The sequence below is a fragment of the Panthera onca genome, chromosome B4 (genome assembly GCF_046562875.1).
Source record: "Panthera onca isolate mPanOnc1 chromosome B4, mPanOnc1 haplotype 2, whole genome shotgun sequence".
NCBI classification, from domain to species: Eukaryota; Metazoa; Chordata; class Mammalia; order Carnivora; family Felidae; genus Panthera; species Panthera onca.
This window is the reverse complement of record NC_138345.1, coordinates 58,605,259-58,620,711: the sequence shown is the minus strand read 5'-3', so window position 1 is coordinate 58,620,711 and position 15,453 is coordinate 58,605,259. Positions and strand designations below refer to the sequence as shown.

General features: G+C 37.9%; 1 protein-coding gene across 14 annotated transcripts in view; it reads left to right on the top strand.

Annotated features, from left to right (window-relative positions):
- LMNTD1 (lamin tail domain containing 1) overlaps positions 1-15,453 on the top strand; it is a 461,495-nt gene that overhangs the window by 288,260 nt on the left and 157,782 nt on the right. For 10 of the 14 annotated variants that reach the window (XM_078450001.2, XM_060658109.3, XM_060658106.3 and 7 more), the window contains 2 exons: positions 1,697-1,798; positions 4,300-4,399. In XM_078450001.2, coding sequence (XP_078306127.2) covers positions 4,316-4,399 — 84 coding nt within the window. In that variant the 5' untranslated portion in view covers positions 1,697-1,798; positions 4,300-4,315. The remainder of the gene's footprint in view (positions 1-1,696; positions 1,799-4,299; positions 4,400-15,453) is intronic. The other 4 variants (XM_060658108.3, XM_060658113.3, XM_060658107.3 and 1 more) reach the window with 1 other exon arrangement.

Genomic DNA, 15,453 nt, shown 5'->3' with positions numbered 1-15,453 from the left:
TAGATATCTGCAACTTACTTCTAAAGAGGACCCCTGCCTCCAGGCTGCAACACACTCCTCTTTCCAAACGCACGAATTTAATAACATTACTTCCCAACTTTCTTGTCAATGTCTCCATGCTACCCTCAGCATTAATTTTAATCTCTTTCACATGGCTTGAAGGCTTTTTATGATCAACCCCATTTGTCCCTCAAGTCCCATCTTTGACACTTTCTCACATTCTGTGGTGCTTCTTTGAATTCCCAAACTGTACCAATTCTCTACCTGTGGACCTTGGTCATCCAGGAATCTGCTCGACTCTGATCAGATTCTTCTCTCTGCTATGCTTCTGTACCCTCCCCCTGCAATTTATACATTCCACATACCTTTGAAAATTTACTATATATCAGGCATTGCTCTAGGTGCTAAGACTACAGTAGAGAGCGAAGTGGATATATTGTACTGAACTCATGAGGCTCAGTGTCTACCAGATAGACAGACAAGGAAATTTAGGCCATCGCAGACCTTTGTGGTAACAGGTGGACACTGGGCATCCAAAGACCCAGACGAGGACATCTCACTCAGTCTGGGAACAGAAGGCTTCCTAGAGGCAGTGTTGTTTAGAGTGTTTGACCTGAGACAGAGAAGTCTAAAGGTAAGAAGCAAGGGAGTTTAAGATCTCAAAGTGTAAAGCTTTTATCTTTTCTTCTTCTTCTTTTGCCTTCACATTCTTCCTAACTCTCATCCTCCACATCTAACTACTTCCATTCTTTAAATAAACCCTTTGGTTGGTTCTTACGGTACCCCTGGAAGTTAACTATTATTTTCCATCACTGGTGGCATCCATTTTCACAGAAGCACTTCCAGGCCTTCAGCAAACCCACCAGCTTCCTTTCTTCAAGTCTCTCCTCAAGCTGAAAATGAGGAAACCTCATTCCATATAAGCAGCCATGTCATCATCCATCTTTGGACATAGCTTCAGCTAACTTGTAGCTAACTAGGGTCAGGTCTAGATATTCCTTTTTTATCCTTCTGCTTTACACATTTTCCACTGTCCATTTTCCTGTTCATATTTTTCAAGAGTCCACAATGTCAAATTGTCTATGAGAAAGACAATGCATGATCTTCCCTCATTTTCCAATATAGCACAGATAAAGTTTAAGAAGCTTTTTCTCATAGACTTGAGATTCCTGTCAGATCTTAAGCTCACCAGAATAGGGTGGTGATAAGGTTTCTCTTGAGCTTTGTTCTAGGCCATAGCAAGACCTTATATATACAGCAAAAATGAACAGTCAGCTAACACAATTCCACAGATCTCTCAACTTCTTACTTTTAAAGGGGTATATCATGTTAAAAATTTTTAGTTCCCTTAGGGCTTATTGTTTTACATAGTTTTCCCATTCAAGAAGTGCCCCTCACTTTAGAAGATTTTAATAAGATGAGAAATATCTTAGCATAAATTTACAGACATCGCCACCTGCCATCCTCCCCTGGGGTAAAGAGGAGGGTGGCTTTACCCATGATTGCTCAGTGGCTACAGGTGACTCTGCTTTGCATCAGCAATGTCATTATTTTCTTCAGTCACTACAGCCTGAAGATTTGGCAACAGTGTTGTTATTTGGTGCTTATATATAAAAGGACGCTAATTACTTCATTTCATTCTTTGTTGGAACATTTTCCTACCCACTTGCAAATAATCTTCCCTTTCCTTTAACAGCTCCTCTCTGAAAAGCCCAACAATAGAATATTCATCAGAAGAACAGCAGTTGGAGCCCAGAGGGAGACAATGGAAGGTTGGGACCAGGGGCCCAAGTTAGAGGTCAGTGTTCACCAGCTCCTAGTAATTGGCCTCCCAGTCTCCCCAAAGGCCTTCCAAACAGAGGCCAATAGAAACGTGCATTGAATCCTTATATGTTTAAGATAGATAGATAGATAGATAGATAGATAGATAGATAGATAATAGATAATGTAATTGTTTTACACATAAAAGTAGTCATATTTCTATTAGCAATGGCTCATTCAGGGCTTTCAAAAGTCATTGCTGGCCATTCTTTTGGGGACTTTATAAGCAATCATTTTCTTTGTCTGAAGCAAAAGAAGAGTCAGAACACAAGGCTGCCTTTTCAGTTTTTGTTGTGGAAAAAAAAAAAAAGACACCACCTGAGTGCTTTAATCACAGGGGCACCTTTGTGATGACACTGGGAACAGTACACTCTGTGCCTCTATGAACTATAAAATCTATAGCACTTTAATCAGTTGTGATGCCCTTTCACAAAGAAATTAACCAGTCAATAAAGACAAATCGTGGAAAGGGCAGTTTATAAACCAAGATGCAGACACTTTTATATATCATCTGATATATTATCATCTTGATAATACAAAATGGCTGGAGATTTCAACAGGCTCATCCATTCTGAAAGAGATTCTATGCTTATTGTTCTTTAATGTTTCCAGTATATATTTGGATATTTAAGAGCAGAGCTACAATCTTTGGGATCTGATCAAAGGGGAAAGTCGGGGTGAATAGTTCCAAAATCCAGCTAGTGCCTTGGCCAGCAAGCCCTACACATAGGCTTCCTCTAATCCATATGTATGGGCTAGTGGAAGTTCTGTTTAAGAGGCTGGAATACAGTAAATTGACGAATAATCTAAATATCCAATAATAAGGTATTGGTTGAAAAATATACATAGAATTATTAAATGAAATCATTAAAGCAGTGGTGTGTGTGTGTGTGTGTGTGTGTGTGTATATATATATATATATATATATATATATATATATATGAAAAAGCAGGCTATAAAATAGTATATGTCACCCCATTTTTGTGAAAGAAATAAATGTAAATATACAGAAATGCGAACATATATTATCTATCTAATTATCTAAATATTCAGGGAAAAAATTGGAAGATTATGCACCAAAATGTTGACTGCAGTTATCTTCAGCTCATAAATTTTTGTGTTTTTTTTGGAGTGACTTAGCTTTTACTCCTTTTTCTGATGAAAGTATACTGACTTCATGGTGTGTGTGTGTATGTGTGTGTGTGTGTGGGCATGCAAAAGAGACAGACAGACAGAGACCGAGAGACAGAGATCAAGAAAGAGGTGGTTATTTTTTTGTGTAATAAGAAAAAAATTAAAACCTTAACTTGTGGATTGAGGCTTAAACAGTAACAACTCGTAATAGTTACTTTAAAAGTGACAAATATTGGAGCACCTGGGTGGCTCAGTTGGTTGGGCGTCCAACTTTTGTTCAGGTCATGATCTCACTGTTGTGGGTTTGAGCCCCACGTTGGGCTCTGTTCATGGGTTCAAGCCCCACTGTCAGCACAGAGCCCAGAACTTTCTTCAGATTTTGTGTCTCCCTTTCTCTCTGCCCTTCATTCATGCTCTGTCTCTCAAAAATAAACATTTTTTAAAAAGTGACAAATATTTGTGAAATAGAAACCTGAAATAGTGTTTACAACCATCAGGGCAGTTAAAAGGAAGGTCTAAATAGTCCGAGGACAAAAGTATTATTAGCTGTTTGATTTGCCCAGTTTTTCAACTGCAGTGACAATGGCTTTATGACAACATTTTCACAAACCAGAAATAGATGTTACAGTGAATCATCACTTAGATATGTAATTATAAAGTAATCCCACCTCTGATATGGATTGTATTTAATAATCCCATTCAGAAGAGTAATACCATAGTCCCTTTAGTATAAATGATTTATTACTACAATGTTCAAAGAGATATAGCACATAAAGGAATTATGCCTTTGGCATTCTGCATTAGTTTTATTAGGAAGATGAGGAAAAGGGAATGTGTTAAGATGTGACTTCCATTCCCTGACTTTTCCCTTTGGAAGAATTATATTCTGTGAGTCCTTGAGACAAGAGTCTGAAGCTAATATTTACCAACATATATTAGAATATCTCTCAGGCATTATACTGGTACATTTAACATTTACACTAGTTCTTTAAGGCATGTATTTACCATTTAAGAGACTGAGGCTCAGAGAAATTAGGAAATGTCCTAATTTCACACAGCCAGTAAGGTAATGGCACCAAAATTCCTACTCAAGTCTTCCTGACCGCTAAGACTTTGTTCTTTCCTATTAGGCCAGAGTTATAATGTTCCATGGTGGTGGACTGTATTATCTTCCAAAATTACTCAACCTCTCCATTTCTATAAGATGATACATCCTGCCCCATTGCCTTTAGGCACGGCTGTGTGACCTGGTTTGGCCACCAGAGTGTGACCAGATGTGAGCCATCAGGCTTTTTTGTCAGCTTACTTGCTCTTTTCCCTCTGTCCTGTGAATGTCCCAAATAGGGGAAGCTCCTTTAATATGGGTCAAACTGTGAAGACATGTGGAGGAAAGCTGGGCAGAATCTCAACAGCTGCCAACACAAAGCTGCCAAACCATGAGCAAGTGTGTGTTACTTTTCTATTGCTGCATTATAAACTACCACAAACTTAGCAGCTTCAAGCCACAAATATATTTATCTCACAGTTTCTGTAGGTCAGATAAATATGGAAGTGGCCCTGTTGGGTACCCTGCTCAGGGTCTCACTGGGCTGATATCATCAGAGTGTCAGCTGCCGTTCTCATTTGGCATTTGGAGTTCTCTTCTGAGCTTAATGGTCATTGGCAGAATTTATTTTCTTGTGGCTGTAGACTGAAGACCTATTTACTTGTTGGCTGTTGGCTAGGGGTTGCTCTCAGTTCCTAGCAGCTGTTCTCAGGTCTTTTGAGTGTGGCTCTTCCATATTCAAGCCAGAGGTGGCACATTGAAGCTCCCTTCCCTGGCAGATCTCTGAGCAGCAACTGGAGAGAACTCTCTACTTTTAAAGGGTACATGTGATTAGGTTAAGTTTACCCAGATAATCTTATCTTAAAGTCAACTGATTAATCAACTTAATTACATTTGCAAAATCACTTTGCTGTGTAACATGACATAATCGCAGGAGTAATACCAAGGGATAGAGACCTTGGGGGCCTTCTTAGAATTCTGCCTACTATAAAGAGATAATTGTATTGTAAGCCACAGAGATTTGGGGAGATTGATTTTTTTTACTGCAGCAAACTGACTAATGCAACTAGTTACCTCAACTTGCGTGTCTGTGCATATAGAAAAGGGCAAAAATCACAAGGGGCAAGAAGCTGAACAAATTTGCACAAAAGGAACACACCTGTACAACCACCAACTAGATTAAACAAAAACAAATAGGCAAAAATAAGAAAATTATTAACAACACAGAAGCCCCTTTTCCAGTCATTTCCCAGACCCTAAATAACCACAATCCTATCTTCTAACATCATAGATTATTTCAGCCTGCTTTTGAGATCTTATGAATGGAATCTGACTTCTTCCTCTTAATACTAGATCTAGGAGTTTCATTCGTTTTTTTGTGTTCAATTTCAGTTCTCTTCCTGTATAATATCCTATTACATAGATATTCCACAATTTGTTTTTCCATTCTGCTGTTGTTAATACACAGTTGGTTAGTCTCCAGTTTTTAGCTATTACAAATAATGCTCCTCAAACTGATTTTGCAAAACTTCTATTCCTACCTCTCTCATTCTCTGTTCCTTTCCCCTCCCCTCCTCTCCCCTTCTCTCCCTTCCTCTCTTTCCTTGCTTCTTTCCTCTCTTCTCTCTCTCTCTCTCTCTCTCTCAATCTCTCTCTTTCAGATGCCTTCATATCTTAGATATAACCTTCCCCCTCTCTCTAAAAAGGAGGGGATCTAGTTTGGTTATTATCATCTTTCAAAATTAATCTTTAAGAAACCCTCTCTGAGAAATGATTAGAAAACCACAATGAATGGATTTAGACCAGGTGAGTAGGGGACTAAAATAGGGACAAAAAACAAGATATTATTTCCTACCCTTGGTTTATCTCAGGGCAGAAATTATTTAGGTGAGACCAAGATAATTTCAGCTGTCACGCTGAGCAGATCCATGCAGTATAGTGGGAAACAGCATAGGCCCGAGGCACCATTTAAGGATCTGAATCTGGTTCCTTTTTCTAGCTGAAAACTTTGGCAATTCACTACCTCTGAGTTTCATTTCATTCACCTGTCATGGGGGCAATGAGACTCTTCCATTGAGATGTTTCAGTTCCTTCCCATACTTCTCCCACTTATGCAAAAAACAACAGCACATTTTGCCCCAACCCAACTCTACCATCTGTTCTCTGCTTTTGCCCTGCTCTTGCCCCCAACAAAACTGACCTCTATTGACTGCATCTATCATCTGGCTCTCTTATTATTTTGCTTCCATTTGGGTTCAGCCAATGGGAGTCACTGGCAAGAGATTAGAGGGAAGGAGGAGAAAGAAATTGGATTATTCCCTTATGCACACACTGCTCCCTTCTTGTCTTACTGCTGTTCTAGGGGGGCTGCTTTCCTCTCAGACCACAGCTTTAACTACCACCTGGCTCCAGTGACACCTCTGTCCCTCTTGTATTTTAAACCCAAAGCATGATTTCCCACTCATTGGTGGCCCACCATCTTTGGTTTCTTAACCCAGTCCATGTCTTTGTAAGTAGTTCCTTTATTATACTCTTTTTAGGCTTGAATCCTTTGAGGGGATCAACCATTTTTGAGATGTCCCTGATAATAGAGAAGGGAGCCCAATCAGATTGTTGAATGTATGGGAGAAGAAGAAACAGTGTTAAAAGTTGGAGGCCAAAGAAAATAAGAGATTTAACGAACTGGGGAGATGAGATGGAGCAATGGAGTCATAGTGTCATATGAGCAGTTTCCATGGTCCCTGCTAAGTACTTTACATGTGTGGCATTTAAATTTCACAGTGTCCCCATGAGTTAATATGATGACTACCTAATTTTAGAGGTAAGGAAACTATGACTTAGAGTGGTTAAGTAATTTCTTGAGATCACTCTTTAGTAAGTGGCAGAACTAAGATTTGAATCCAGGACTTTTCCTCCCAAACCTGTGGTATTAACCAGAAGGGCAGAAATTTATTCTCTATTGCAGAAACAAGGGCTGTAGTTGACTGCTAGCTTTACACACTTTCAAGACTTAGTATGTGGCATGGTTGGCTATCTTGAAGAGAGAGATATGGGACAGATACTTTGGAGATAATAAGCAAAGTTATCTGAGTGTTGATGAGTTCAGAATTAAAACGTTGTAATGGGAGCAGTGGCATTTCTTTTCTGTGCCACTTCCTCCTCTCACAGCTTTGCCAACTCCCCACTGACCCCCAGATAAAATCCAGTGTCAGTTGCCTGTTGCATAGGGTTCTCCACAATCATGATGCTTCTCCCTTTCTGGAATTATCTTCCACCAGTCATGCACTTAACCTGCTCCAACCAAACTGACTTATTCTTCTTGGTTCACTTGTTTCTTCATGAACTTGCCTTTGCTCCTTTTTCTCCTTTGAAATCCTCTTGAGGCTTTGGGCTCACTTAAAAGCTACTTCCTCCAGACAAATTATGTTATCACACACAACCAACCACAGGTCACCACCCCTCCCTCTTCTGAACATTAGCAGTTTTGTTTACACTCCTTTCTCTGCATAAACCATATGCTACTTGGAATTTTAGTTGTCCATGTTCATCCCCTTTTCTCTCCTATTTGACATTAGGAGCTAAAAGGATGGGGAATGCTAAGATGAGTAAAACAGAAGCCCTGCCCCTAAAGAGGTAAGAACACAAAGAACTCTAAATACCAGTTCCTTTGTGTATTTTGGCATTTTATTTTAGGCAAATGATGTACTTTGGGCATGTAAAAGAGTAAATGTTCACATGTAATTGAGGAGAAGGCTTCTTGGAGAAAATGACATTCAGGATGTACCTGAAGTCTGTTTTGGCTGTCAGCTGTCAGAGTTTGGGGAAGGCATTTTATAAAGAGAAAGTAGCATGAGGTGGCTTTAAGAATATTGTTTCCAGGGGCACCGGGGTGGCTCAATTGGTTGGGCATCCAACTCTTGATCTCTGCTCAGGTCATGATCTCATGGTTCGTGGGATCGAGCCCCATGATGGGCTCTGTGCTGACAGTGCTGAGCTTGCTTGCGATTCTCTCTCTGCCTCTCCCTGGCTTGTGCATGCATGCTCTCTCTCTCAAAATAAATAAATAAAAACTTAAAAAGAAAGAATAGTGTTTCTATTGTGCATCCCAGTATCTCTGGTGATTAATGAAAGTAATAATAGCAGCTATTGTTTACTAAGTGCTTGAGACGTGCCAGACATTGTGTCAAATGCTGTTTGTATGTTATCTTATTTAAGACCTTCCCATTATACAGATGAGAAAACCCAGGCTTCAACAGATTTGATAACTTCTCCAAAGTATCCCAGTTAGTCAGTGGCAGAGCTGACGTTATATATATATGTGTGTGTGTGTATATGTGTGTATATGTACATATATATATATATATGTGTGTGTGTATATATATATATATATATATGTATATATATATACACACACACTAGAAAGCCTAGATGAGGAAATATGGGGCCACATTGCTTTTTTACTTACAACTTGATATAATGCATAATTCTTTATGCATTTTCCACTAACACTCCAGAGAAAATTCAAACCCTCAAAGAGCCATATGGAGCCAACAGAATTCTCGCATAATATTTATAAACTGATAAATTTTAAGGAATCTAGTTATTTACAATGCATCTCTGAGAGCTCTTTTTAAAACTGGCATTTCAAAATAAAATTCCATTTATCTTCTATTGAGGCATGAAAATTGTGGCTCTTTAATCTGAGGTATAAAACAAATTATAAAATCTCTTTGAGTGATGATATAGTTCTTCTCTTGAAATATTTTCTAAGAATAAAATATTGTCCCATAGTAATTATGTTAGTCACCATTCAAACTGAGGTCTCTATTTAAATTCAAAACTATATTTAGTGAGTTAAAAAAATGGCCTTGATATTTTTATCAGGATAAAAAATGTGACAGTGTCTCTCAATCTACAATGAAATTAAATTCCGAGATATGAAACTGCCATACATTATAACATATAGGCAAAATTTGCCAAAAACAATGAGCTTCCATTTTCCAGATGCTCAGATGCTCAAGTAATGACATCAACACTGTGGAGTTTCCTGGGTACAAGTTATAGACTAGTACAAAGTGAAAAGGAAATGTCAGTATATTTTTATTTTTTCTTAAATGATACAATATTTTTTTCCTAGCTGTTATAAAATCTTTCTGTGCCCTTTGTGGGAACAGTAATGAATTTTCATATTAACAAAATATGACTTGTGCATCAAGATGTTGACAATTATATGGCTTTCAGTCTTGAACTCCAGGATGAATTAAAGAGGCAGTCACCATATTGCACTATGTTAGCATATGCAAAAGAGCATTGAGATAAGGTCAGCTTGAGGACAGATTGCTACCAAAGTCTTTAAAAAAGTGTGTGTGTGTGAGAGAGAGAGAGAGAGAGAGAAACTTCAAGGATAGTTATTTGCCTATCAGGCAAAAAGATGACAGGTGTTCTTCAGTTATAGTACTACCTAACACAGTACTCCTTCTCAGGCCTCTCAGGGATGCCTTGTATTGTTACAGAGAGACAGCTCTCGAGAACTACAGGAAAATGTTAGCTTTAATAGAGGCCACAGTGCTAAAGATTTTGGGTAAAAAACTCACATCTGAAAGACAAAGTTTGGAATTGCCTGGGCTTTGGCTCAATTCAGAACTAACAGTAGCCAGAAACAAAATGGCAATGGAAAATGAAGCCTTCACAATTTTACTGAATTGCTATTTTATGCATGCATCAGCATATGGACTTTAGTGGGCACTGGGATGGCTCAGTTGGCTAAGTGTCTGGCTCTTGATTTCAGCTCAGGTCATGATCTCACAGTTCCTGATATAGAACCCTGTGTCGGGCTCTATGCTGAGCATGGAGCTTGCTTGGGATTTTCTCTCTTTGCTCCTCCCCTGCTCATTCTCTCTCTCTCTCTCTCTCTCTCTCTCTCTCTCTCTCTCAAAAATAAATAAACATTCCCAAAAATAAATAAAAAACGTTGAAAAAAAAAAATTTAAAAAAAAAAATAAATAAATAAACATTAAACAAAACTAAACAAACCATATGACTTTAGACAATTAACAAACATTTTCAGATCACATATTCTTGTAAGAAATGTAGAGGGCTAAAAATTTCTCCCATAATGACTTCAATAGCTTGGTTACATTTGACCATAATTAGACCATAAAGTGGGTAAGTCTGATTTGTTTAAACTACTGTTCATTCCCTAGAAAATACCACCAACATCATAAACATCAGTGGCCTGGTAAATACAGCTTATCCTACTGAAAAATACATAGAGTGAACAACCATCCTGGTTTGTCTGGGATTGAGGAATTGCCCTAGGAGAAGGGAATTTTAGTGCCACTGAAACTGGCACTAACCTGGAGTAGTCTCAAGCAAAACTGGGAGTTGGCCACCCTACAATAATATCAAATGTATAGGGCACCTGGGTGGCTCAGTTGGTTAAACATCTGACTCTTGATTTTGGCTCAGGTCATGATCTCACTTCATAGGATTGAGCTCCATGTAGGGCTCTGCTTCAGGTGGAGCCTGCTTGGAATTCTCTCTCTCCCTCTCTCTCTGCCCCTTCCCTACTCATGCTGTCTCTGCCTCTCTCAAAATAAATAAATACGCTTAAAAAAACTTTTAAAAAGATCAAATGTTCCACTTTCTCTTTCATATGCTAAATTCAATGAAATTCGTGCTAAGAATAAACTGTTTGTTTGTTTATTTAAACTTTAGTTAACATACAGTACAATATTGGTTTCAGGAGTAGAATTTAGTGATTCTTTACTTACATACAACATCCAGTGCTCATCACAAGTGCCCTCCTTAATACCCATCACCCATCTAACCCATTCCCCCTCCCACCTCCTTCCATCAGCCCACTGTTTGTTCTCTATCATTAATAGTTTCTTGTGGTTTGTTTCCCTCTCTTCTCTCCCCCCCCCCACCCTTCCCATGTGTTCATCTGTTTTGTTTCTTAAATTCCACATGAGTGAAATCATATGGTATTTGTCTTTCTCTGATTGACTTACTTCACTTAGCATAATACATTCTAGCTCCATCACATCATGGCAAATGGCAAGATTTTATTCTTTTTGATGGCTGAGTAGTTTTCCATTGTATGTTTGTATGTATAACTCTCTCTAATGTGTATATATATATATATATATATATATATATATATATATATATATACACGCACACATATAATCTCACATCTTCTTTATCCATTCATCTTTTATTAAGCCACAAACTTCTATTTGATTTTTTAAATTACAGATTTACTGGAAAACTTAAAATTACTGTTTATTTTAGAAATAAAATAATGCAGGGGCGCCTGGGTGGCTCAGTTGGTTAAGCGTCTGACTTCAACTCAGGTCACGATCTCACAGTCTGTGAGTTCGAGCCCCGCATCTGGCTCTGCGCTGATGGCTCAGAGCCTGGAGCCTGCTTCGGATTCTGTGTCTCCCTCTCTCTCTGCCCCTCCCCCATTCATGCTCTGTCTCTCTCTGTCTCAAAAATAAATAAAAGTTAAAAAAAAGGAAATAAAATAATGCAATAAAATATTAGCTTCTTCCATACACTGAAGATGTTTTTTCATATCTCATAAGGAATGATTCAGTCACTTCATTACTTTAAAGAGTGTCAAAATTTTTGCTTTAAAAGTGAAATAAAGAAACCAACAAAAAGAAAACACAAAATAAAATGACTTCTAAAAACTAATACCATGAAGAAGAAGCTATAGTGTGAGAGCAGTAAGAGCTGGTGTATTGGCAATGCTAAGAGTGGTCCTGGTTGGGGGTCTGACCTGGGCTATGTTGAAAAGTAGGACTCAAAGAGGTGGTGAGTCAGCCTAGTATTTGTGTTATAGCAGATAGCTGCATGTGTGGATCACTGAAAGGAAATGATGGGATGAACTAGAGCCATTCTGTGCCATTTCCTTTGACTTGGGCCTCCTTGACAGGACCAGCTGCAGTTGAAGTGGGAAGAATAGGGGGAAAGAACTCTAGACATGTACACTGAGACCTAAAGATCATCCTCTTTTTGTACTTAAGAGCAGGGCTTCAGGCAGTTCTGTTTATTGCATTAGAAGTTCATAATAGCTGAGTGGTTTTTAAGATACATTTTAGAAGGAACATTGCACATGTTTGTGATTTATTCTGATTTAAAATATAAGGTGTTCTATTTTCATTCCTTGCTTTTGTGTTGTGCTAAGTGTGCATAAGTGGAAAATGATAATCTTGTGTCAAATGAAAGAAGCTGAAAACAAAGCAGAAAGGCAATTGTGGTTCTGATTTTTTTTAAAGAGCATATTTTATATACACCAAAAAAAGAGGTAAATTAAATTTACTAAATGTTATTAGTTTATTTCCAAGTTAGAAAATAAATTTCTATTGTATTTTTAAATTATTTTCCATTGCTCTAAAATAAATGTGCATTGTTTTTAGAGTAGAAATAATTATTTATCAATAAACATTCTTTTTTGAGGAAAACAAAACACTGATTACTTTTACATCTGCTAGAGAAATTGATGATACATTTCTTGACTATTGGGTGCAAATAAAGAAGGTTTGATCCATACCCTCAAAAAGTGTAAAATATATCAGGAAAGGCAGACTGAATTTGAAAAAAAGAAAACCATAAATATTAAGTTGTGATATAAAGGTCATTGTTATTCAAGTTTACTCATTAAAGCAGTAATTTAGTATTCTTTTTTGCCATATACTACTTATACATATATTGCAAAAAATCTTTGATTATTAGAATTTACCTGCATCTTTTTTTTTTTTTTTTTTTTGGAGCGAGAGGGTGCAAGTGGGGGAATGGGGCTTTGGAAAGGGGGAGGGGGGGGGGGAGAATATTTAGCAGTCTCTACAGTCAGCATAGAGCCCAGTGCAGGGCTCAATCCCATGACCCTGGGATCATGGCCTGAGCTGAAATCAAGAGTTGGACACTCAACTGACTGAACCACCTAGCCGCCCCAATATGCCTGCATCTTAAAGTACAAAATAAGTTCCAGAAAATGTCTCTCGCCAGAAGCTTTATACATAGTTTCCCAAAACAGCATTTAGTCTAAAATAATCCAATTTGCCCCAAACATTTATGAATGCTTACCCCATCTTCAATCACTTCCATTCTTTCCATTTGTTATTCATCTTACTAATAGGCATCTGTGTTGAATCTTTCTATTTTATGGAGTCAGGAGAAAACCAAACCAAATGGAAAAAGAGAAAAGAACCACATCTGCAGAGCTTTACAAATCATTTTCAGATTCTAATAGGATCTGCTTTAATTACAATTCTCATCATTTGAGTCCATCATTTTCACTTTGGGCTGAGATAGATCACCCATATTGTGATACTTCTCTTTACTCATCTGTATAATGAGACAAAGTGATTACCTCTCTTCTTAAAGGAACCATAGAGTGAAGCTGATGCTATCTTTTACTGGCTGATAAAAAGTACCTTCTCTAAAACAAACTTTGTGGGAAAATTAGACATCAAAGCAACTGTGCTGATTGGCCACTATGATTTTTAAGGATAGGATAGTCCTTTTTTTTATCTCACAAATAAATGCAAACATAAAAAACAAGAAACCATCCCTCAGTAGATCAACTGGGAATGGTTTTTTTTTCCTTCCCTAAAAAAAATCAAGCTTGTTATTGTTACTATGGCAACAGGTTGTCAGTATGAAGACTAGAGTTTCTCTGTCCTGCTTGATTACTAAACACAAGGAAACAGAACACTTTATTTATTATTATTATTATTATTATTATTATTTTAAATTTAAAAAAATCAGTGCCTTTATGCTTTTGTATGGTTGGGAAAACAAGTGCAGTAATAAGAGTTACATTGCAAAAGGAAGTTTGGCAGGGGAACACTAAGAAAGTAAGCTGGACCTCGGGGCACAGAGTGTGCCATCTGTGACCTCCTGGTGGCTGGGCTGTGACCTCTTGTTTGACCTGATTGGATTCTGAGTCCCTTCACTTGGCCTTGTTGTCCTCTCTCTGGGGGGAAATTCTAGGTGGGAGATAATGTGTGAGTGAAAGTTCATTCCCTCACCAATCAACAAATGCTTATTGAGTCCATACTATATACCAGGTACTATTCCAGCTCCTGACACAGTGTTTGAACAAATGGACAAAATTACTGCCACCATGGACTCACATTCTTCTGGGAGATTCAAGCCAAAACCAAAGAGGTAAAGCTATACATAATGTCGGATAGAAATAGTTGCTATGCAGCACTCTCAACAATAGCCAAATTATGGAAAGAGCCTAAATGTCCATCAACTGATGAATGGATAAAGAAATTGTGGTTTATATACACAATGGAGTACTACGTGGCAATGAGAAAGAACGAAATATGGCCCTTTGTAGCAACGTGGATGGAACTGGAGAGTGTGATGCTAAGTGAAATAAGCCATACAGAGAAAGACAGATACCATATGTTTTCACTCTTATGTGGATCCTGAGAAACTTAACAGAAACCCATGGGGGAGGGGAAGGGAAAAAAAGAGGTTAGAGTGGGAGAGAGCCAAAGCATAAGAGACTCTTAAAAACTGAGAACAAACTGAGGGTTGATGGGGGGTGGGAGGGAGGGGAGGGTGGGTGATGGGTATTGAGGAGGGCACCTTTTGGGATGAGCACTGGGTGTTGTATGGAAACCAATTTGACAATAAACTTCATATATTGAAAAAAAAAGAATGTCTATGAACCAATAAAAGAAAAATTATTGTTATATCCCCCCCAAAAAGAGAAATAGTTGCTATGAAAAAATATAAAGCATATTAAGATAGTAATAGGAAAATTTTTGAAAGAAGAGGAAAATACTGAAAAATTATAAGAAAATCCTAACATTTTAATTTGTCTGTAACTAGGCCTGATAGACATAGATTATATGTGAGCATACTACATCAGTCATATTTTTTAAAACATATATAGACTGAATATGAGCCTCTATTTTCCGAGAACTGGGACTCATTGCTTAGAAAAGTGAAACAATAACTCAGTGCAACAGCTTAAAATATTGCAGGCCCTTCATATGGCTAACAGAGGCCCCAAATTTTAAAACTTCAATTCTTTTAGCACCTCTCTTGAGTAAATTCCCTAGCAAATTCCAAATATGCTTAATTGCTTAAAAAAAATCCCTTTGGGCTATTTAAATATAGTTTCTTATAGAGAAAAGAAGGCTTAAAATTTTTGCTCTCTGGCTTACAAGTTCTTTTTATGGAGTTTATGACTTTGGAAGGTGGTAATGGAAGAAAATATAAATGGATTTGGAAAGAATTTCAACAGATTTGTGAATGGCAGAGCCATTCCTACCAACTAAGAAAATCTTAAAGGTTTGGAATGTACATTCTGCTAAGGAACCCACAAAACAGAGGTCCCACCAGGGGATGAAGAGAATCAGGAAAGGGCCCATCAGTTAGGAAAGACAACCACTCCCTCCTTCCCCTGTTAAGTTGCAGTG